At 45.5% G+C, this 21,620-nt stretch overlaps 1 protein-coding gene across 1 annotated transcript in view; it reads right to left on the bottom strand.

The window, feature by feature from the left end:
* The window catches only part of IGF2R (insulin like growth factor 2 receptor), a 1,933,894-nt gene that overhangs the window by 995,290 nt on the left and 916,984 nt on the right, over positions 1 to 21,620 (bottom strand). The window contains exon 27 of the mRNA XM_078648980.1: positions 21,039 to 21,245. Within this exon, the coding sequence (XP_078505106.1) occupies positions 21,039 to 21,245 (207 nt within the window). The remainder of the gene's footprint in view (positions 1 to 21,038; positions 21,246 to 21,620) is intronic.

The raw sequence follows: 21,620 nt of genomic DNA, 5'->3' as shown, positions 1-21,620 counted from the left end.
ACTTACTAGTATGCGTCTGTCCTTGGCATGTAGAGCTGCAGAGTTGTACACTATGCATAGATTGCCATTTGGTGTTGGGCTCGGATGTCTGCATATTGTTTTTGTCTTCAAAGAAGTGTTGCAGTCACAAGACTGGTGACTCCTCCTTCGGTGGACAATGCGCATGGGCATCTGCTCCATCGTTAGATTGTTTTTGCCACTGAGGGTTAGATGGAGTAGCAAGAAGTAGAAAGATTTCATGAGTGATGTATCTAAATAAAATAATACTGGAACAGGTAGAGGTATCCGGGGAGGCGGGTGGGCGTGTACAACTCTGCAGCTCTACATGCAAAGAACAGATGCACACTGGTAAGTAGCATTTTCCGTTCACGGCATATGAGCAGCAGTCTGTACACTATGCATAGACTATACAGCAGTATCCTCCTTAGCAGTGTCTACCTGTATCTGTGGCAGTAATTTGGAACAGTGTTTTAATACAGCCTGGCCCACACTAGCTTGTTGTTTTGCTTGCACATCTACACAATAGTGTTTTATGAAGGTGTGTTGTGTGGCCCAAGTCGCTGTCGTACATATGTCATCTAGGGGAATGTTCCCTAAGAATGCCATAGAGGCCCCTAGTTTGCGTGTAGAATGAACTCTAGGGGGGGATGGTTAACGTTTGTTTGGCTTTAAGGTATCATATTTGTATGCATTTTACAATCCACCTTGCAATTCCTGTTTTGGATATAGGATTGCCCCTATGAGGTGGGGAGAAAGCTACGAAAAGTTGTTTGGTTTTCCTAAAGGATTTTGTTCTTTCAATGTAGTAAAGTATTGCTCTTTTAACATCCAAGGTGTGTGGAGCTCTTTCTGCCACTCAGTCTGGTTGAGGGAAGAATACTGGTAGTTCAATAGACTGGTTTAGATAGAAGGCAGATACCACTTTGGGTAAAAATGTTGGGTTTGTTCTAAGAACCACTTTGTTATGATGGATTTCTAAAAATGGTTCTTGCATGGTTAATGCCTGGAGTTCGCTCACTCTTCTGAGAGATGTGATAGCGACTAAAAATGCTACTTTCCAAGTAAGGAACTGTAGTTCACATTTGTGTAGAGGTTCAAAGGGAGAACCCATTAGTCTGGTGAGGACTACAATGAGATTCCATACTGGAGAGGGTGGAGCTCTTCGTTGAACTATTCTTTTAAATCCTTCCATAAAAGCTTTGATAGCGGGAACCCTAACCAAAGACAAATGTCTGTTTTGTAGGAATGCTGCTATGGCATCTAGATGTAACCTTATAGATGTATACCCTAGGTTACATTGTTGTAGATGCAAGAGGTAACAGATGAGGTTTTGAAAGGAAGCATCTAGTGGGTTGATTTTGTTGTGTGAGCAATAAATGACGAACCTCTTCCATTTTGCCGCATAGCATGCCCTTGTGGTAGGGTGATTAAGGTAGCCGAACTCTAGGATTTCAGGAGCCAGATTGCAAGGTTGAGCTGATTGGGATCTGGGTGTCTTATCTCTCCATGGTTCTGATTGAGAAGCTTGGGTGAGAGATGAAGCTTTTGATGTGGTACTACTGATAGTTCCAACAGAGTTGTGAACCCATGGTTGCCTTGCCCATGTTGGAGCAACTAGGATCATTATGAGGGAATGTTGTTGGAGTTTCCTCACTAGTAATGGAATGAGTGGGAGAGTTGGAAAAGTGTAAGCAATTTGCCTGACCAATTCATCCATAGCGCATTGCCTTTGGACAATGGGTGTGAATACCTGGATGCGAAGCTTGGGCATTTTGCCTTTTGGCATGTGGCAAACAGATCCATCTCTGGGTGTCCTCACATGTGAAAAAATGGAAGAAGAACTTGAGGATGAAGTTCCCATTCGTGGGACTGTTGTGTTTGACGTCTGAGCAGATCCGCTATCTAATTGTGTACTCCTGGTAGGTATTCTGCCAAGAGGTTTATCTTCCGTGGAATGGCCTATCTCCAGGTGCTCTGTGCTAGGCGGGATAACTGGAGAGAGTGTGTCCCCCCCCTGCTTTTGTATGTAATACACTGCTGTCATGTTGTCTGTACGGATTAGGACAGCTTTCCCCAGCAGTTGCGGTTGAAAATACTCCATCGCTAGAGAGACTGCTAACAATTCCAGGTAGTTGATGTGAAATAGTTTTTGTTGGGAGGTCCATAAACCTTGAATGGTATGGTTTTGAAGATGTGCTCCCCAGCCAGTGAGCGATGCATCTGTTAGCACTATCTGTCGGACTGTCTCGAGGAACGACCGCCCTTTGGAAAGGTTTTTTGTGGTCCACCACTGCAGAGAGTGATGGGTGCGGCCGTCCACCAACACCAGATCTGTTAGCTGACCTTGTGCTTGGTTTCACTGATGTGCTGGACACTCTTGTAATGGGCGCATTTGCAGTCTTGCATGGGGAATGAGAAAAATGCAAGAGGTCATCATTCCTATTAGCTGCATGAACACGCTTGCTGGTAGTTAGGGTTGTGGTTGAAATCTTGCAACTAGCATTTGTATAGCACTTATCCTGACCGGATTGGGATATGCTAAGGCTGTGGAAGTATTCACTGTAGCCCCTAGATATTGTTGTATTGTGGACAGTTGGAGATGGGATTTGCCTAGATTTATTGTGAATATCAGACTTTGAAGCAACTGTATTGTACGGAGTGTGTGTCGAAGAGAGTTGTTGTGGGAGTTTGCCTTTATGAACCAATTGTCCAGATACGGGCAGACATTAATTTGTTGTCTTCTCAGATGGGCTGCAACCACTGCGAGGCACTTGGTGAAAACTCTGGGTGCTGTAGTGACTCCGAATGGGAGAATTTTGAACTGGTAGTGTTGACAATCTACCACAAACCGGAGATATTTCTTGTGAGCTGGATGTATGGGAATATGGAAGTAGGCGTCTAAAAGATCTAGAGTGGAGAGAAAGTCACCTTGCTGTAGTAGTGGAAGCACTTGTTGTAAAGTGACCATGTGGAAGTGGTCTGATTGAATGTAAAAGTTAAGCGGTCTGAGGTCCAGTATTGGCCTGAGAGCCGTCCTTTTTTGGGATTAGAAAATAAAGGGAATAGACACCTGTGCCCTGATGAGGCAGAGGAACAGGTTCTATTGCATTTTTTTGCACATTGCTAAGACCTTTCGCTTGAGGAGCGTCAGGTGTTCTAATGACATTGGACGCTGTTTTGGAGTAATGTCGGAAGGTGTAGAAGTGAGTTCCAGGCAATAACCATACTGGATAATCGGTCTTACCCACTTGTCTGTTGTGATGGAATTCCAGGCAGGAACTGTGAGAGGCGTCCCCCAACAGGTGTGCGATAATCGGAAGGAGGCATAGGGAAGTCTCCGTTTGTTATTAGGGGAGTTGTTACTCCTGCCTCTACCCTTGTTGTTGTTCCCTCTGTAACCTCTTCTATTGTATCCCCTGGAAAAGGTGCTCAGGTTAGGACTTTTATAGTATGAGGACGGGTGTTCTGATGTATTTGTCTTGGAACCTGCTCTATAGAAAGAGCGACGAAAGGAGCCTCTGTCAGATGGTTACTGTAAAGCTCCCATAGATTTTGTGGTTTCTGTGTCCTTTTTAATCTTTTCCAAAGATGTGTCAACTGCAGGGCCAAAGAGGTGTCCCTGATCAAAGGGTTGATTTAGGATGGTATTGTACCTCTTGTTTAAATCCCGATACCCTGAGCCAGGCTTGTCTGCGTAGCAAAACACTGGTATTTATTGCACGGGACGCGATGTCTGCTGCGTCGAGCGCGCATTTGATGGATGTATTGGTTATTAGTTTGCCTTCCTATCTAAGGTCATTGGCTTTGTCCTTATATTCTTGAGGTAGATGTTGAATGAGCTTTTCCAGCTCATCATAGTGGGCTTTATCGTATCTTGCTAGAAGGGCTTGTGTGTTTGCTATTCTCCATGAATTTGCAGCTTGAGACGCCATACGTTTACCTGACCCGTCTAATAATTTAGATTCTTTGTCAGGAGGTGGTGTGTCACCTGACCCCCGAGAGTTTGCCCTTTTGCGTGCATTGGCTACAACTAGTGAATCTAGGGGAAGTTGGCCTTTGATGTATATAGGTTCAGTGGGAGCTGCTTTGTATTTTTTCTCTACTCTGGGGTTAAGAACCCTAGCTCTTACTGGGTCTTTTAACACCTCAGGAGCGTGTTTAAGAAGGCCTTGTAACATGGGTAAGACATGGGTACTTTTTTGTGGTTGGGCAAGTCTCCAGTAGAAAATCCTCCTCTACAGGATCTGAATGAAGTTTGACCTTTTGGTATGTGGCGGCCCTATTGATTAGCTGGGCAAAACCCACATTGTCATCTGGTGGGGATGGTTTTGAGGGGTAGAAATACGGATCATTGGTTAGATCAGGATCAGTATTATAATCATGCCATGGGTCTGCTTCCGGTGGTGAATAATCAGGATCTAATGGTACTATGTCTTCATCCAGTTGCCCATCCCCATGTGAATTGTCACTATGCTCTGATTGTGGAGAGTGTGCTGGCGAAATGATTAGATTAGGGTTAACTGGTGGTGGAGGTGAAGTTGGTGGTGAAGTATTAGTATCTATGTGTATAATTTTTGGAGGAACTGGAGCATGTGGCAAATTTTCTCGTTTCCTCTTTGTAGGTAGCTTGGTGACTATGTGACCAGTCTTAGGGTGAATAAAGATGGCAGTCTGTCGGATCAGGAAAGAAAGCTCTTCGGGATCGATAGGTTTGTTTGGCGTCTAGGATTTCTCCTTGGAAAGTGTTCTTGGTTGTTTTGGGACAGTGTCCGGTACAAAATCTTTCCCTGGTTCCGAAGCCTTCGGTGCGGGTTGTGTTGGCTCCAAAGGTGTTTCTTTAGGAGGCTTATTTATAGCAGTTTTGTCCTTTAATGGTCTTGGCTCTGAAATTTTCGGTGCCGAAGTCTATTCTGTGGGTTTCCATGTCGAAGACGTGTCTGTGCTGGTGCCTTATCCGGCTGCTTCTGTGCCAATGCCTTATCTGGCCGCTTAGGTGCCGATGCCTTATCCGGCTGCTTCGGTGCAGAGGGATCTTTTATGGATTTCGGTGCCAAATGTTTTCCCGGTGGCAGTGGAGGAAGGCATAGCAACTCGAACGTCTGAGCTTTCAGTGCCGAAGATGGCTTTTCGGTACCAGGTTGTTGGCTCGAGCCAGATGGCTTTTCTTTGCCCTTAGGTGCCAGGCCCGGAGGCGGGGTGCTCAAAGTTTTCGTACGGTGTGGACCTGAGCCCCAAGGCGAAGGTATTACCGGAGCCACTGGTATGGGCTTGGGTGGGGCGGGAGTCCTAGTACTCGTGTCCCTTTGAGCCGGGGTGATCTCATCTTCGGCGTCGGAGACGTCTGCTTCGGAGTCCCGGACCTGTCCTTCCTGTTCTGGCTCCAGAAGGTTATCGGGACCTGGATGGAAGATGTCCAGAATGGAACTTGTGCCTCAGGACATCTCCCAGAGTCTAGCTCGACGATCCTGGATGGTCTTCTTGGACTTTTAGGAGAGACAAGCCTCACAATCGTCCTCTCAATGTTCTGGAGAGAGACACAGATTGCAAACACGATGGAGGTCAGAGTGTGGAAACTTAGAACCACACTATGGACATTTCTTAAAGGGAGTCTGTTCCATCGACGTCCGTCTTTACCGGCGCGGGTAGGCCCAGCGGCCCGCGTCGAAGTCCGCAGGCATCGAAGTTTATTCAAAAGTTGTCGAGGGTGCGCGTCGAAGGCATGCAATTGAGACAATACCATCGGTTAAGTGTGATTGCGCATCGAAAGGGGGTTTGATGACAACACCGACCCGGAGCGCAGCAAGTCACATCCGAACCAGATGGCGGGAAAAAACAATCTAACGATAGAGCCCATGCACATTGTCCACCAAAGGAGGAGTCACCAGTCTCGTGACTGCAACACTTCTTCGAAGACAAAAACAACATGCAGACATCCGAGCCCAACACCAGGTAGCGATCTATGCATAGCGTACAATCTGCAGCTCATATGACTCGAACTCATAGTTCTGCAGCACTCTTGAGATTGAGGAAGGAAGGGGGTACCAGATGATTTGGATTAGTCTTTGAAACGTTTCTGTAGCCTAAGCTCACAAAGCAGGGGTTATTCAAGGAGACAATTTGCCAGTGAAAAGTATTCAATAGAAATGTCTCAACAGTAACAAAGGGATGCATCCTGTGATCTTAAAGAAAGGGACCTGCTCAAGGCTATATCTGAAAATGAATAGGGTAGAAACACAGTAGTTACCTATATTAACATTTAGACCATTCTAAGACAGAGAACACACAGAATCCAAAAAGGTATACATAGAATAAGTAAACAACCAAGTAAACAGATTAATATATTTACAATAATACAAATGAAAAATTCTGATCTACCTTTTCCTAAATGTCACTCAGGTGGTAGGGAGACATGCAAGTATCAGTATATCAATGGATTTCTGTAAGAGACGTGGGTATTGCCTATGCCTAAGCACGGCCCTGCCACAAGGCTGCATATTGCTTTAGTCAAAGTACAGAGCTTTAACCTCCCAGATCAGCAAAGTCAACATTCACAGAAAAACATTGTTTTTTTGACAAAGACACTAAACACTACTGCTATTCAGTAGCCAGCACAAACAATAGTTCCAGTTGTTTTCCCAAGAGAAGCCCAAAAACAGCTTAATGAGCTGTGCCGTATCTTGCTAAAATTCCTTTGTTGGGTAGGACATGTTGGAAAAGCCAGTCTAATATGCAGGGACTTTGCTGCCAATTGGAAGGTTGAATCAAAGTTCATTCTTAATTGTAAAAAACGTAGCAAATTTGATTCAACCAACCACCGCCTGCACAATGGGAGTGAATTCCTGGGAAGAGGACTACCGCACTCCGGGTGAATTTCACACAACCTTCAGTGGATGCTATGAATCCACCTCTTCTAAAAAGAGGGCAGTCACTAATAGCTCATCTACCTTAGATGCTTCCTTGATGGGGTCTATCACCGCTACATAGGTATTGGGGGCCAGAAAGATTCCCCTGGATAGAGATTGCCCTCTATGGCCAACCAAAGCAAGTCTTGCCAGATTTGTTTACAAGATGCTGGTGTACTGACTTCAAGTAACACTTCAGAAGAATGATCTGTGAAAAAGGAAACATACAATAAACCAGTGACTAAAGGAACATCCTTGGCATCTCAGAGTATTCTTAATGTGTTAGGATGTACTCTCTGAGGGAGGTAGCGAGTGACTAGTTTGTAAAAGAATAAGTGCTGGTTACCAAAGTTTTGCTCAGAAAAGATTGGCTGCAGTGGTCACTTTGTAAAAAAATAAGTGATGGGACTCACACCAGGAGTGCCATTGCTCCTGTTAGCACCGCCTATAACAGAACTAACTACTAACCATGAAATCCTACAAGTGGGGAGGGGATGTGGCGTAACAGCCAGAGCTGCTGACTTTGGCGCTGGGGAACCAGATTCGAGTCTCGGCGTACGCTCAACATCCTGTGATTCTGGGCAAATCACTTAATCTCCCCAAGCCTACAAAATATGAATGTGTCCTTAACTGGTGTTCATGAAAAGCACTCTAATACCTTTGGGTCGAGTTTGCGCTATAAGAACCGCTGTTCACTATTAACTGCTGAGCACCGGAAACCACCAGCTCGAATGAAGCACTGACTGGCCAGCATTATCAAAAGGCCGGGTGCTGAATAACAAGGGTGCATAGTCTTGATTCCACCTAATGGTGTTTTAATTCTTCTCCATAGATTTCCTGCTCCTTTACGTTTTTATCATCTTTTCCTTCCTCCCTCTTTCCCCCTTTTTCACTTTCTGACTCTGGGTCAAAGTCTAATGAGTTAATACAAGTGTCTGCCCCCTCAAAATGAGTTCCGGTGGCCCCACCTGCCACCACCAGCTCAAATGAAGCACTGGAGTTAGCAAATACGTACCCTCAGTTTTATATAGCGAGTGTCACAACAGATTTGCAGTTTCATATAATAGGGATAACAAAATGGTTACTTACCAGTAGTAGTTTTGCAGCTTGAAGACTTTTCTGGATTCACATGCTTTTCATCATTCTACCATTTAGTGGTTGGGTCCGGAATGTTTTTTTTCTGTTTTTGGCGTCGTCGACCACCATTTGGTGGCAGGTACGTCCTGTGTGACGTCAGACTGCGCCCTGTTGGTCGTTGTACGGGGTAGCAATCTTAAGATTCTTTATTTCTCCTTGTGTTTTAGTCTGTAATCTTTTGGGGGTGTGGTGTGGTGTGGTGTAGGGTGGGGTGGTGTAGGGTGGGGTGGTGTAGGGTGGGGTGGTGTAGGGTGGGGTGGGGCGGGGTGGGGTGGGGTGGTGCGGGCGTGTGTGTGTCAGATTATGCAGCAGTTTCTCCACTTCTGGGGGTGCTGCGGTGAGAGGAAGATCTTGCGAACAGGCGCTGAAGTACTTTCTGTCCAACTTGCGTTTCCTTATTAATTTGTATGTCCACACAATAACGCTTGGTGAATGTGTGTGGCGATGCCCATGTAGCTGCTGCACATATAGTGTTTATGTAAATGCTAGAGTCCTTTCTTTCTTGTGCAGGGAGCTTTTGGTCGCACTGCTAATTCCTTGTTAACGGTGGCGTAGCATAGCTGGATGGATTGTACTATCCATCGTGAAATTGTTCCCTTTGTGACTGCTGCTCCTGTGTTTGTATGCGCATAGATGACAGACAACTGTTTAGTCTTGCGGACATGTTTAGTATTTTGTAGATAATACAGCAGCACTTTCCTTACATCTAGGGTAAGGAGGCTTTTTTCTCCCCTGGTTTCTGGGTTTTTGAAGAAAAACGAGTGGAGAATACTCTGATCGAAGTGATATTTGGATACCACTTTTGCCAGGAATTGTGGGTTAGTCTTTAAAATATTAACAAGGGGAGACCCAAGAGCTATTAAAGATACAGTGTCCATGCTCCTAACCTTATCACTAAAACACAAAGGGGACACTGCAACTAGGACGTAGGATGCAAAAAGTCATCCTGAAACGTAGGGGTGCAAAAAGTCACCCAAACAAACAATTTAAAGGGAAGGAAGAAAAGGGGGGAAGGAGACAAAGAAGCCTAGGTATGAACACCCATCGTAGCAAAGGCAAATATTGTCCTTAGTTGCCCTCACACACCCTTAGGATATCATGTTTCATCATACACCAATAGGATGTCATGCTTCATCATCGGGCTGTAGCTCCACGTGGGGCCGGCGCTGCAATCCCCCACGGGCCCCAAGAAGGGACACTTTACTGGAGATCTTTTAGGACAGCCGGAAGGTGCATGCAGGTGTGCGGGGAAAAGGAGGTATGGGGTAAGATGAGGGAAAAACCAGTGCCTAGTGAAAAATCTAAATATGGGGAGGGTTTATACGCAACAATATGTCGTAATGATATACCTCAAGCAGTAGTAACTATGAAAGACGTTCTTGTTCTAATAGGTATATTCACCTGATGAATCAAGGAATCAGGGGTCAACATGTTTCATGCCCGTAATCGCCAAAAGGTCGGTGGCATTTCGTCAGGACCAAAAACTTATAAGTGCACGTGAATTAAAAAACCTCTCAACTTAACTTAACAGGGCGGCCAGGGGGGTTATGTATCCAGACTCAGGCTACATCTTCTTAATGTGTCCCGCTCCTGTATAGTACCTTTCCTCCCGCTCCTCCTTGGTGAGGGTAGAGAAAGGGTGGGCCTCTTGCGTCATATTGCTGATGAGACAAGGCATGGCTTTGTTTCCCCGGAACATGCCACGTGCCTGGAAGCGGTGGGCCACCGTGTGACTGAGTCGTGTCATCAATTGCAGCAACTCCAAATTCCTCTCTTCCCCCTTGAGCAACTCACAGAGCGTCTGGAGAAACACAGAGCCGCTAGGGTTCAGGAAGGCTGCATAACCTGCGCTACTAGCAAACATGACAGTGGTGTCACTGGGGATGGAAAGGTAGAGGGAGAAGCTGTCCTCTGGAGGCTTAATGCTGTCTGTCTCCAGCTCCACGCCTGCATCAAGCAGATCCCCTCTGCAGGCCACTGTAGTGAGTAACTCGGTGGCGCTGGATCTGCGCTCGTAATGGAGCTTCAATAGTGGGCACGCCAGTAATTATGCACCACGGGTTAAACAACCTAGTGAAAGGCCTGGAGTCCGAGGAATGGTACCTTTAGGACGGCTCAATGGCTACGGAGAGACACGCGGCAATCTGTCTCCTCTCTGTGTGATGAAGCATGACATCCTATTGGTGTATGATGAAACATGATATCCTAAGGGTGTGTGAGGGCAACTAAGGACAATATTTGCCTTTGCTACGATGGGTGTTCATACCTAGGCTTCTTTGTCTCCTTCCCCCCTTTTCTTCCTTCCCTTTAAATTGTTTGTTTGGGTGACTTTTTGCACCCCTACGTTTCAGGATGACTTTTTGCATCCTACGTCCTAGTTGCAGTGTCCCCTTTGTGTTTTAGTCTTTAAAATAACCTTGTCCTTGAGGATTTGCATGTATGGTTCCTGTATGGTTATTGCCTGTAACTCACTTATCAAATCAAATCAAAATCCTAGAATATTTATTGAGCGCACATATCACTCAAGAGTACCATTGCGCTGGTGGATGTCTCTGAGAGGATAAGACTTAAGATGAAGCTAGATATCAAACAACCATGTCTTTAAGTTTCTGCGAAAACAGTTGTGATCACTTAAGGTGCGTAGATGGAATGGTAGTTTATTCCAAAAAGACGGCACAAGGTAAGAAAAAGATCTCCCTCCGCCTGTAATAGTACGTATTCTAGGAGACACAAGAAGCGCTTGATTGCTGGATCTAAGGATTCGACCAGGTAAATACCATGTACGTTTTTGGCCCAAAAAGCTGGGCCCTTTACGTACATATTCTTGTGCGTAAGGCAGAGTAACTTAAAGGGTATGCGTTTTCGTATGGGCAACCAGTGCAAAAGCTTCAGACTGGGAGCCGATGGAGATCTAGGTGGGAGATCAAGTACCAGTCTAGCTGCAGTATTCTGCAGAACCTGCATCCTTGATAAAAGATTTTCGTTAGTGGAAGCCAGTACGGCATTCCCATAGTCCATACGATTGATGAGTCCTTGGACTAGGGGTTTTCGTGCCTCCAGTGGGATCCACTTAAAAATGTTACGCAGCCCGCGCATGACTCCAAAGCAGGCACCAATAGTCTTATTTACATGGTTTTTCATTGACAGTTTGTTGTCTAGTTGGAAGCCCAGATTTCTCACTGACTGAGTTAGAGTAGGACAAAGGCCAAGGCTAGAGGGCCACCAATCAGCTGTCCAATACTCATCTGCCTTACCAAACAGCATTATCTCGGTTTCCCTCCCTTCAACTGACACATCCATATCTCGATTTGATACATACAGTCTCTAAAGCGAGACCTAGTTTCCAATGGGTCTGGACCAAGAGTGACCAAGATCTGGGTGTCATCGGCGTAAGACAACTTCGAAACCAAAGGATCGAATCACTTTGGCCAGAGGGGTCACATAAAGGTTAAAGAGAGTAGGACCCAGAATGGAGCCCCGCGGCACTCCCATCTTTACTGATCTACTACGAGAGTTTGTACTTCCCACCTGTACTATCATAGTACGATCAGTTAAGTAGTTCTTAAGCCACTGGAGTGCCTTACCCCTGACACCAATCTCCCAAAGCCGACGTTCAAGGATGCTGTGGGAGATGGTGTCGAACGCAGCAGATAAATCAAGCAGGACAAGGATTGATGACTGCCCCCCCATCTAATGCCTGCCTGATATTATCCATTACCTCAAGCACGGCTATTTCGGTGCTATGGGCTGCCCTAAAACCAGATTGAGAAGGGTCAAGCAGTCCATGGTTCTCAAGATGGGCAACAACCTGTTTGTTGACCAAGAACTCTTAACTCTTCGTAAAGATGTAATGGCAATGAGGAAGGCTTTCTTGAAGTTAATGTGTTTGAGTTCTGCTTTGTGCATGGGCTCAAATGGTGTGGAGCACTGTATTCAGACTCCACATGGGGACTGGAGCTGTTCTAGGTGGAGCAATTTGTTTTGATCCCTCTAAGAATCTCTTTAAGATAGGTCTTTTGAAGATTGTGTATGCCACGATGGCAGCAAGGTTTACCTTTATGCTTTAGTAATTGATGTGGCTGTCTAATAGGTGAGTTAGATATATGAATACTGTCTCTTGTCATTTGATCTAATTAATTTGATTGTGAGCTGTGCACCAAGTGGTGTTTCGCTTCCATTTAACCGCATAGCATTTTCTTGTTGTATGCTTTCTTGCCTCTTTTAGAATTTCCATTGTTTGCCGAGGCAGGTTGCGGTGACCAATTCTACGTATTCAGGTACCAAGCCGCTAAGTGTAGCATTGTTGGTTCCGGGTGAAATATTTGGCCCTGTTGCATTGTCAACATGTCCTTGTCTGCTCTTATTTGAATGATCAGTCCCGTGGACATTTCCAGCAGTGTCGAGTACCATGTCGGTCTCGGCCATTGTGGAGCAATGAGAAATAGCTTTGTTCCTGGTTGTCTTTCTTTTTCTAGTACTATATGAATTAGGGATATTGGAGGAAAGGCGTATGCATATGTCCCTGAACAATTTAGTGACAGGGCATTCCCCTTTGACCGGTGATGAGGAAACCTCGAGGCAAAGGACCAGCATTTCCTGTTCTGTACTGTTGCAAACAGGTCTATCACTGGTGTTCTCCATGTTTTGAAGATGCATTGTACAGTCTTGTCCTTCAATTCCCACGTGTGGAAGCTGCTGTTCTGTCTGCTCAGCAGGTATGCTGTTGTGTTGTATACTCCAGGTAGGTGTATTGTTTGCTGATTGATACCTTGAGGTATTGCCCAATGCCAGATCTGATGTGCTAATTTGCTTAGCGGGAAAGATCTTGTACCTCCCTGTTTGTTGAGGTAGAACATTGTGGTAGTGTTGTCCCTTTGATCCTGGACAGTTCTCTGTTGAATGCGTTTCTGGAACGCCTTCAATGCTAGGATTGCCGTTTTCATTTCCAAGTAATTGATGTGCTTTATGGAATCCTCTTTGTTCCATTGGCCTCTTACTTTCAGTTTCTTGAAGTGTGCTCCCCATCCATTGAGCGATGCGTCTGTTATTGTCACAGAAGGAGCTAGGTATTTGAAAGGTCTCTCTTGTGCTATGTTGTTGGATGCTCACCATTATGTTTCTGCTTGCAGTTTGTGCATAACAACCACTAGATCCTCCCAGCTTCCTGTAGCTTGGGACCAGTTGTTGGTGAGCCATTCCTGGAATGGGTGCATATGTAGATGGGCATGGGGGATGAGTGGGATGCATGACGCATTCATGCCCATGAGTTTCATTACTTTCCTCACTGTTAGAGAGTGACCCCTCTGGTAGAGGGAGGTTTCCTGTTTGATAGCTTGTATCCTGTTTTGCGTCGGGTATGCCCATGTGTTCCTTGAATTTAGTCTTACACCTAGGAAAATCTTTTCTTTTTCTGGTCTTGTTGAGGATTTTTTGTGATTTATGGAGAATCCTAGCTTTTGCAGCTTGTGTATTGCTGTTTGAATGTGGCGGAGACATCTTTGTTTTGTGATTGCTTTAATGAGCCAGTCGTCCAGGTTGGGGTAGATGTGTATTCCCTCCCTTCACAGGTGTGACGTTATAGCAGCTAGGCACTTGGTAAAAATATGTGAAGCTGATTTTATCCCGCATGGTAGTACCTTGAACTGGTATTGTGTTACGTTGTGCAGAAATCTGAGCTATTTTCTGTGTGTTTTGTTCATAGGTATGTGCAAATAGACGTCTTTGAGGTCTATTGTTGCTATGTAATCCCAGTTTTGGATTTGTGGGATTATTTCTTGTAGAGTAGTCATCTTGAAGTTTTGTGTTCAAATTAATTTGTTTATGAACCTTAGATCCAGGATTGGTCTTAGTGTTAAAACCTGCTTTGGAACCAGGAAATAAGGCTAGTAATTTCCTTTGAAGTGTTCTTCGGTTGCCACCAATTCGATCACATGTTTTTGCAGGTCTTTGATTTATGCATTTAACTGTTTGAGTTCTGATTTGAGTCACTTCTGTTTCTTTGGTGGGTTTGCAGGTGGTGTTTTTATTAGTTCTATGCAATACCCGCATTTTACCCAATTTAAATTCCATTTGTCAGTGGTGATTTTTTTTTCCACTGATGGTGGTATTGTGTAATAAGTCCCACCACTGGTGTTGTGTGTGGGTCTTTGTCCGTGTTGGAGTCAATTTGAGCCCTTTCCTCTTCAAGTCTGGACTCTGCCTCTACCTTGAAAGGGCTGCTTGGGCTCTTGCTGCCAACCTTTGTATGTTGTTTGTTGGCTTGTTTGTTGGCTACTTCCTTGGCCTTGTTGGTGCAACATTTGCTGAACCTGTGCAAACACTCCTCTTCCTGTGGGTAAACCCACCTCTTTTGAAGGTTCCTCTTTGCTGTAGAGCTCCCATTGCTCTTTCAGTCTCATTATCCTTCTTTATTTGTTGGAGCGATTTGTCCACCTCCTTTTCAAACAGTGCCTCCTCTGTGAAAGGCCTGTTAATGATAGAGGTTTGAACCTCCTGCTTAAATCCAGAAATTCTTAGCCAGGCATGCTTCCTCAAGGTTGTACCTGTGCACATTTGCCTACTGTGTATGACAAGGAGAGAGGTAGGGAGAGTACTCTGACACTCTTGTTCCCCGGTCAGTATTCTATAAACAAAAGAAGAGTGTCCATGGAGAGAGGACTATGCCGTTCACGGGAGCACCAAAACAGCCACACTGGGATGTTAAGGAAGGCCCTCACTCACCACCTAGTGATGACATGCTTCATCATCGGGCCCCACCAAAGAGACCGAGTGTCTCTTTGGTGTGCTGCAACGCCAGAATTACTGCGGAGCGGGATGGTGAGTAGAGGGCGTGTTGCGTGCAAATGTAAATTAGTGGGTGATGGAGGTTTAAAAATGTCAGTAGTGTATCTGAGATAACACTTTATTAAATGATCACTAAAGACACTAGATCTAAAAAATGTGAGGGACCAGTCCACTTTAATTGAGTGGTGGGTTCCTACAGAGTAGTCGACATGTTTCTTGCCATTGAAACGGTGTTAATTTACCCGGCAATTCATCAGGACTGGGTGTGAAAAACCCCGGCGGTATGGGCACGCTAAGGCCCACCCTTACCTGGGGACGTGAGTGTGAAAAAATTAAAAAGTGGTGTAAAAAGTGCAAAAAAATTAGGAATAGAAAATTATTCCTAATTACTCCTGGTTTAGGAGGCTTCTACTGATCGTTTCTGCACCTGGAAAGAAGAGGACAGAGACATACAAGTAGAACAAGACAAACATTTAAAATTATTCCAGGTTGTCATAGGTTCTGTAGTGAATAACGTGCTCCAAAGGTGAAAGGCAATCTAGCTGTGGTGGAATAGCGCTATGGTTAACACCACCTATTAGCCCCGGGTTCGCATGAGCTAAGAGAGGTGTAGTGTACTATTCGTGGTACAAACTAGAAGTGATTAGGGGATAAAAACAGTGAAAATCTTCATAGAAGATCGTCAGCCTTGCGATCGATATAAAAATATGTAAAGATCGCCATCAAATTAAAATTGTCTCACTTTTGGGGTGTTATGAATAAACACCATGGGTCTCAGGAGGGGGGTGGAAGCGTATTCGGCACACCCTGTAGTATGGCAGAACAAGGCAAAACAAAAACGATGTCATAATAGTGTAAAGCCCCTTGGAAAACGGAGCGCGATCTGTACTTAGCTCTATTCACAGCAGAGGACTCCCACTTACGCCCTCGACGCTCGGCACCCGTAGTCCACCTACGTCACCCTCGAACTGGACCCCGACGATGAAGACGCGGGCTCGGTTCTGTGTTTAAAAGCAAAGCGGCGAGGCGGCAATTGCTTCCGGGTGGGCGTGGCCAGATGACGTGTTGCCGAACAGTGCGTTTGATTGGCTCAGACTAGTGGTCACAGAGTTACGCATTACTAGGTGCCCCGTGTATACACGGAAGAGGTTTTCAGGGGGCGTGAACGGTCACATGATTGTGTGTTGCTTAGTGACCCAGATAAACATAAAGGTGTGTGATTCTGATTGGCGCATAAACGCCGTGCTGACTCTGACTCTCGGTTGCGAGTTACGAACCGGCACTTGACAGATACCATCCTTCGCAGAGCTAAGCCCTGTGCGTCAGATATATGCAGTGTTCCCTGGAGGGAAGTATATCCAGGCAGTTAGTGGCAAACAGTTAGACACAAGGAAGATCGTCAATATTGTAACCAGCTACCGTCAGAATCGATTGTAAGGGGTTAGGTTTATACATTAAGAGCCCGTTGTGCAGTTTCGCTTAGTCTGAAATCCACTGACTCTAATCTCGTTCACTTCATTACTGTATTCCACGGAATATCGTCATTTAAGACCTACAAGGTGGGTACCCAATCTGTACACCCACCTTTGCTCTTTCTCAAAAAGGAGATTAGGAAGGTTCAGGGTGCCAGTCACATGCTCGATGACAGTCCAACGCAGGTCATTGGGAGTATGATTGTGCTCCAGGAAGTGGCGACTCATTTTGGTGGTCAGTTTCTTGCACCTGATATTGGAACGGTGTTCCCCTATCCTTTGCTTAACTTTGCGGGTCGTCATTCCTACGTAACGCAGGTCGCAGGAACAGGTGATCAGGTAAACAACATTTTGCGCGTTACAATTGGTGTGACATTTCTGTGTCCATATCTTCCCCGGTTCAAGTTCTAGAGTTTTTGTGTGTGTTGTCAAATGACAAACGCTACAGTTCGCACAGGGGAAGTGTCCAGTGATTTGTGGTAGACCCCACATTTCCGTGATTGATTGTCCTGGGGTTGATGCCTCAATTTTGGGTCGAGTGTGAACAAGGGTATCTTTGAGGCTGCGCCCTTTCTTGAAGGAGAACAAAGGTTTTTCCCAATCTGTTTTGATACTGGACACAATGCGCCAATTTTTGTTGATTGATTTTTTCAAGTAGTTGGACATTGTGTTGAATGTGGTTACACAGGTCAATGGTATGGTTTGATTATTGGTAGACCTGTCTTCGAGGAGAGACTCACGTGGTTGGTTGCGAGCCCTCTTGTAACCCTTGTTCAGTATCTGGGTGGGGTAGCCTCGAGACTTCAGTTTCTCTGTTAAATCAGCGGATTGGATCTTGAAGTCTTGGAGCTCAAAGCAGTTGCGTCTGATTCGCAAATATTGCCCATAAGGTAGGTTTTCTTTTAAAGGTCTAATCACTTCTAGTTTGTACCACGAATAGTACACTACACCTCTCTTAGCTCATGCGAACCCGGGGCTAATAGGTGGTGTTAACCATAGCGCTATTCCACCACAGCTAGATTGCCTTTCACCTTTGGAGCACGTTATTCACTACAGAACCTATGACAACCTGGAATAATTCTAAATGTTTGTCTTGTTCTACTTGTATGTCTCTGTCCTCTTCTTTCCAGGTGCAGAAACGATCAGTAGAAGCCTCCTAAACCAGGAGTAATTAGGAATAATTTTCTATTCCTAATTTTTTTGCACTTTTTACACCACTTTTTAATTTTTTCACACTCACGTCCCCAGGTAAGGGTGGGCCTTAGCGTGCCCATACCGCCGGGGTTTTTCACACCCAGTCCTGATGAATTGCCGGGTAAATTAACACCGTTTCAATGGCAAGAAACATGTCGACTACTCTGTAGGAACCCACCACTCAATTAAAGTGGATTGGTCCCTCACATTTTTTAGATCTATTGTCTTTAGTGATCATTTAATAAAGTGTTATCTCAGATACACTACTGACATTTTTAAACCTCCATCACCCACTAATTTACATTTGCACGCAACACGCCCTCTACTCACCATCCCGCTCCGCAGTAATTCTGGCGTTGCAGCACACCAAAGAGACACTCGGTCTCTTTGGTGGGGCCCGATGATGAAGCATGTCATCACTAGGTGGTGAGTGAGGGCCTTCCTTAACATCCCAGTGTGGCTGTTTTGGTGCTCCCGTGAACGACATTTGCCTACTGGCAGTGTCTGCTGCATCTGTGCAGATTTAAGGCAAGTGTTAGCGATGTTTCTGCCTTCCTGGACAATAGATTTATCTCCCTTTTTGTCCTCCTCTGGGAGTTTGTTGATGAGTTCTTCAATCTCATCCCAAAGTCCGGTGTCTGTATCTGTTTAGTAGGGCATTAGAGTTTGTGATGCGCCACTGCGTCGCTTCCTCCTTTTCCATCTTCCTGCCCACCATGTCCATTCGTCTGCTTTCCTTTTCTGATGGATGTCCAATGTTAGAGATGGCATTTGCCCTTTTCCTGGCTGTGGTAACGATGATAAGAGTCCGGTACAGTGTTTCCCTGTATATTTTTTGGGTCCATGGAGGAGGCTTTTTATTTTTTTATCGACCCTGGGTGTTACTCCCTTGCTTGAGGCTGGTTCTTTAAAGGCCTCCTGGCCTTGGTCTAGAATTCTTGGCAGCATACGCAAGTATTGAGTCCCCTTGTTGGCTGGGGCGAATGTCTCCGGAAGGAAACATGTGTCGCCTTTTACCTCTTCGAGGATACTCCGAAAGTGTCTGCTGCCCTTTTAACCACTCCGTTGTAGAAGGCTATATCATCTGGTGGTGATGCCTTTGAGGGATAGCAGCAAATTTCCGCTTCGGTGTCGAGGTTATTCCATGTGTCCTCGAAATTCTCAGAGTCATCCTCCTCTTTGGGAGCGTCTGTGTATTCCTCTAGATTTTCTTCAAACGGTTCTGGGGTTGGTGGAGAATCGAAAATGTCCTCTTCCTCCACTCTGGCGTCTTCCGCCCCTTCGGCGTCGACGTTGTCTTTCGCCCCTTCGGCGTGGACGTTGACTTTTTCGGTGGCTGGGATCTTCGTGGTTCGGAAGACCTTCAGCGAAGATTGCAAAATCTTTCTTCTTTTGGAGAAGCGTTGCCATTTCTGCTTCGAGTCACTGCCTTTTCTTTTTGACCTCAAGGGCTATCTCGGCGTCAGACACCGGAGACTTTAGTTTCTTGCTTGCACTTGCCTCTGCTTTCCAACGGCACTGCGCTTCCATTCAGGGTCTCGTGTTTGACTCTGTTTTCGGTGTCACGTCTGAGCATACCCTGCCAACTTAGGGCGAACAAAGAAAAACCAAAGGGGATGATGGACGGAGCGTTGACAATACAAACACTCACCCCCAGTCAACTGATCTGGCTGGACTGTTCCCATGAGGCACAGGGTCAGACTGATTTGCATATGGCCATGTCTGAACTGGGGTGGCGGAGTGAGCTAAAGAACGGTGATGGATTAAACCCAGATCAGTTGACTGGGGGTGAGTGTTTGTATTGTCAACGCTCCGTCCATCATCCCCTTTGGTTTTTCTTTGTTCGCCCTAAGTTGGCAGGGTATGCTCAGACGTGAGTCCCCTGCTCACTTTGCCACTGGATTCAAGCAAGCCCGGCTGAAGACGGCTGTAATGCCAGAAACCGGTCTTGGAAAGCTTGATTCCGGTCCAGGGCAGACATGGCTTGGCAGTTCGGGCTGGACTGTTCCCATGAGGCACAGGGTCAGACTGATTTGCATATGGCCATGTCTGAACTGGGGTGGCGGAGTGAGCTAAAGAACGGTGATGGATTAAACCCAGATGAGATGACTGGGGGTGAGTGTTTGTATTGTCAATGCTACGTCCATCACCACCTTTGGTTTTTCTTGTTTTCGGTGCCTTTTGCGATTTTCCCTCGATGGTCTCCCTTGGTAGGGTTTAGTGGGGTTCTCTCAGTCGGCGCCTGGCCTTTGATCGCCTTTTTTTCAGCGTCAGGGCTGCCTTCAGCTGCGCCTTGCTGTCGTGGCCCTTCGGTTCCAATGGAAGTTTAGGTGTCTTACCTTCTCAGTCTTCTTCTCAGTCTCACCCAGTTTCTTGAGAGTGGGTGGATTTTCGGAGTCGCCTTCTAGAATTTCGATGTCCGAGCATTTGTGCGTCAATTCTGCCGGGACTCCTTGGTTTTCTTCATCGTTGGAAGGCCTTGGTCCTTTACTGACATTTTCTTTGAAGTCTGTGATATCCTAGTGTAGTGGTCCTCCCTCTGCTTTCGGCGTATCCAGAGTGCTTTCGGTTGGAACACCGCGTTGGCCTCACAGTCCTTGTCCTGAAGGTCGTTGGACATGCAGAGGTTACACACGTCATGAAAATCGCATTGGGCAAACTTGTGGTGGCACTCAGGGCAGAATTTGATGGGGGTATTTTCCATGGCCCCTACCTCGCCATTTGTCGACCTATGTTGTCTCCTTGTGTCGTTCTCCTAGTTCTGTCCCTCGCTCCGGTATCGATGATGGACAGTGGAGGTAAATTGAAATATTGTCCTTTTCTTTCCTTTTTGGGGCTTTTCCTGAAAAACATTTGAGCCTCCAGTCTTGCTTCCAGATCCAATGGCGGAAAAAAGAATCTAAAGATGGCTACCACGTACAACTACCAACAGGGCACCGTCTGACGTCACACAGGGGACATACCTGGCACCAAATGGTAGTCGACAACGTCCAAAACAGAAGAAAAACAAAAAAAAAGACGTTTCCAGACCCAACCACTAGATGGCAGAATGATGCACAGCATGTGAATCCAGAAAAGGATTCACGCTGCAAAACTATTGTCCAACCCAATTTTAATGATTTTGTCAGAAGGTGATTTACCCTGCCAGGTTAATAACCACTGACCTCAAAGGCAAACATTTGAATCACTGAAATATCCCATATGAATGCACACATCCTCTGCATCTAGCTGCAAGTGGCTGCGAGATGGAATGACGAATGCTTTGAAAAGATTTAGTAAAAACCTAGATGGCATGGTAAGCTCTTTATAAAATCCTGCAACACCACATGAAACCTCTCCCTGGCGGAGAATGATTTAACTATATTTCCATCAATAGGTCAACTCTGCCTGCATGTAATAATCCAAAACAAGCCTTCCTATTTGTGCCTGTATTCAGTTCAGCAAAAAACACATAAGTTCATGAGCTTCTAGAAGCTGAGTGCATTTGCATATTAATAAAACTATCTCCATCCCTTTCCCGCATTACAGGCCAAGCGAGGCATCACCATACCTGCCACTTTGGAGGCACTAGGGCCAGTCTTCTTGACTTGGCATGATGATACGTTCTTCTCCTGCTGGCATACTGATGCAGAAATGCGGCCACATACTCTTAAGTGGTATATGTATTCCTCTGTATCCACTTCAATGTCACGTTCACTCAATGGCTTCAGGTCATACACATAACCGTACTTTGGATCTGTGACTTGACAGCTGTCACCTGAAAAATAAATCAAGGGAAAAAATATTAACCGCATACCAAAAAGCACTGGCAAAGTCAGTAGGTCCGGCTTGTTGTAGGTGTATGTCTTCATTTTTGTGATATATTGCAATGAGTGACTGAATGTGGTTGTGTCATATATTAGGATGCATAATCAGATAACACATATAGGCATGCTTGCATACATAGACAATAAAGGTACACAGGCAACACATAAAAGAACACAAGCAGTCAAGCAACACATACATACACAACAAGAAAGGTGAATGCTGAAGGGACGTCTAGATGGATTGATGTCTTTCGTTTAATTGTGGTCCAAGACAATCTTCCTTAGGAGATTCCCTTCTCTCATGAAGATAAAATGAATAAAATACC

The sequence above is a fragment of the Lissotriton helveticus genome, chromosome 6, assembly GCF_964261635.1.
Source record: "Lissotriton helveticus chromosome 6, aLisHel1.1, whole genome shotgun sequence".
NCBI lineage: Eukaryota > Metazoa > Chordata > Amphibia > Caudata > Salamandridae > Lissotriton > Lissotriton helveticus.
Note: the sequence above shows the minus strand (reverse complement) of the source record. Positions and strands in the feature narration are given on the sequence as shown.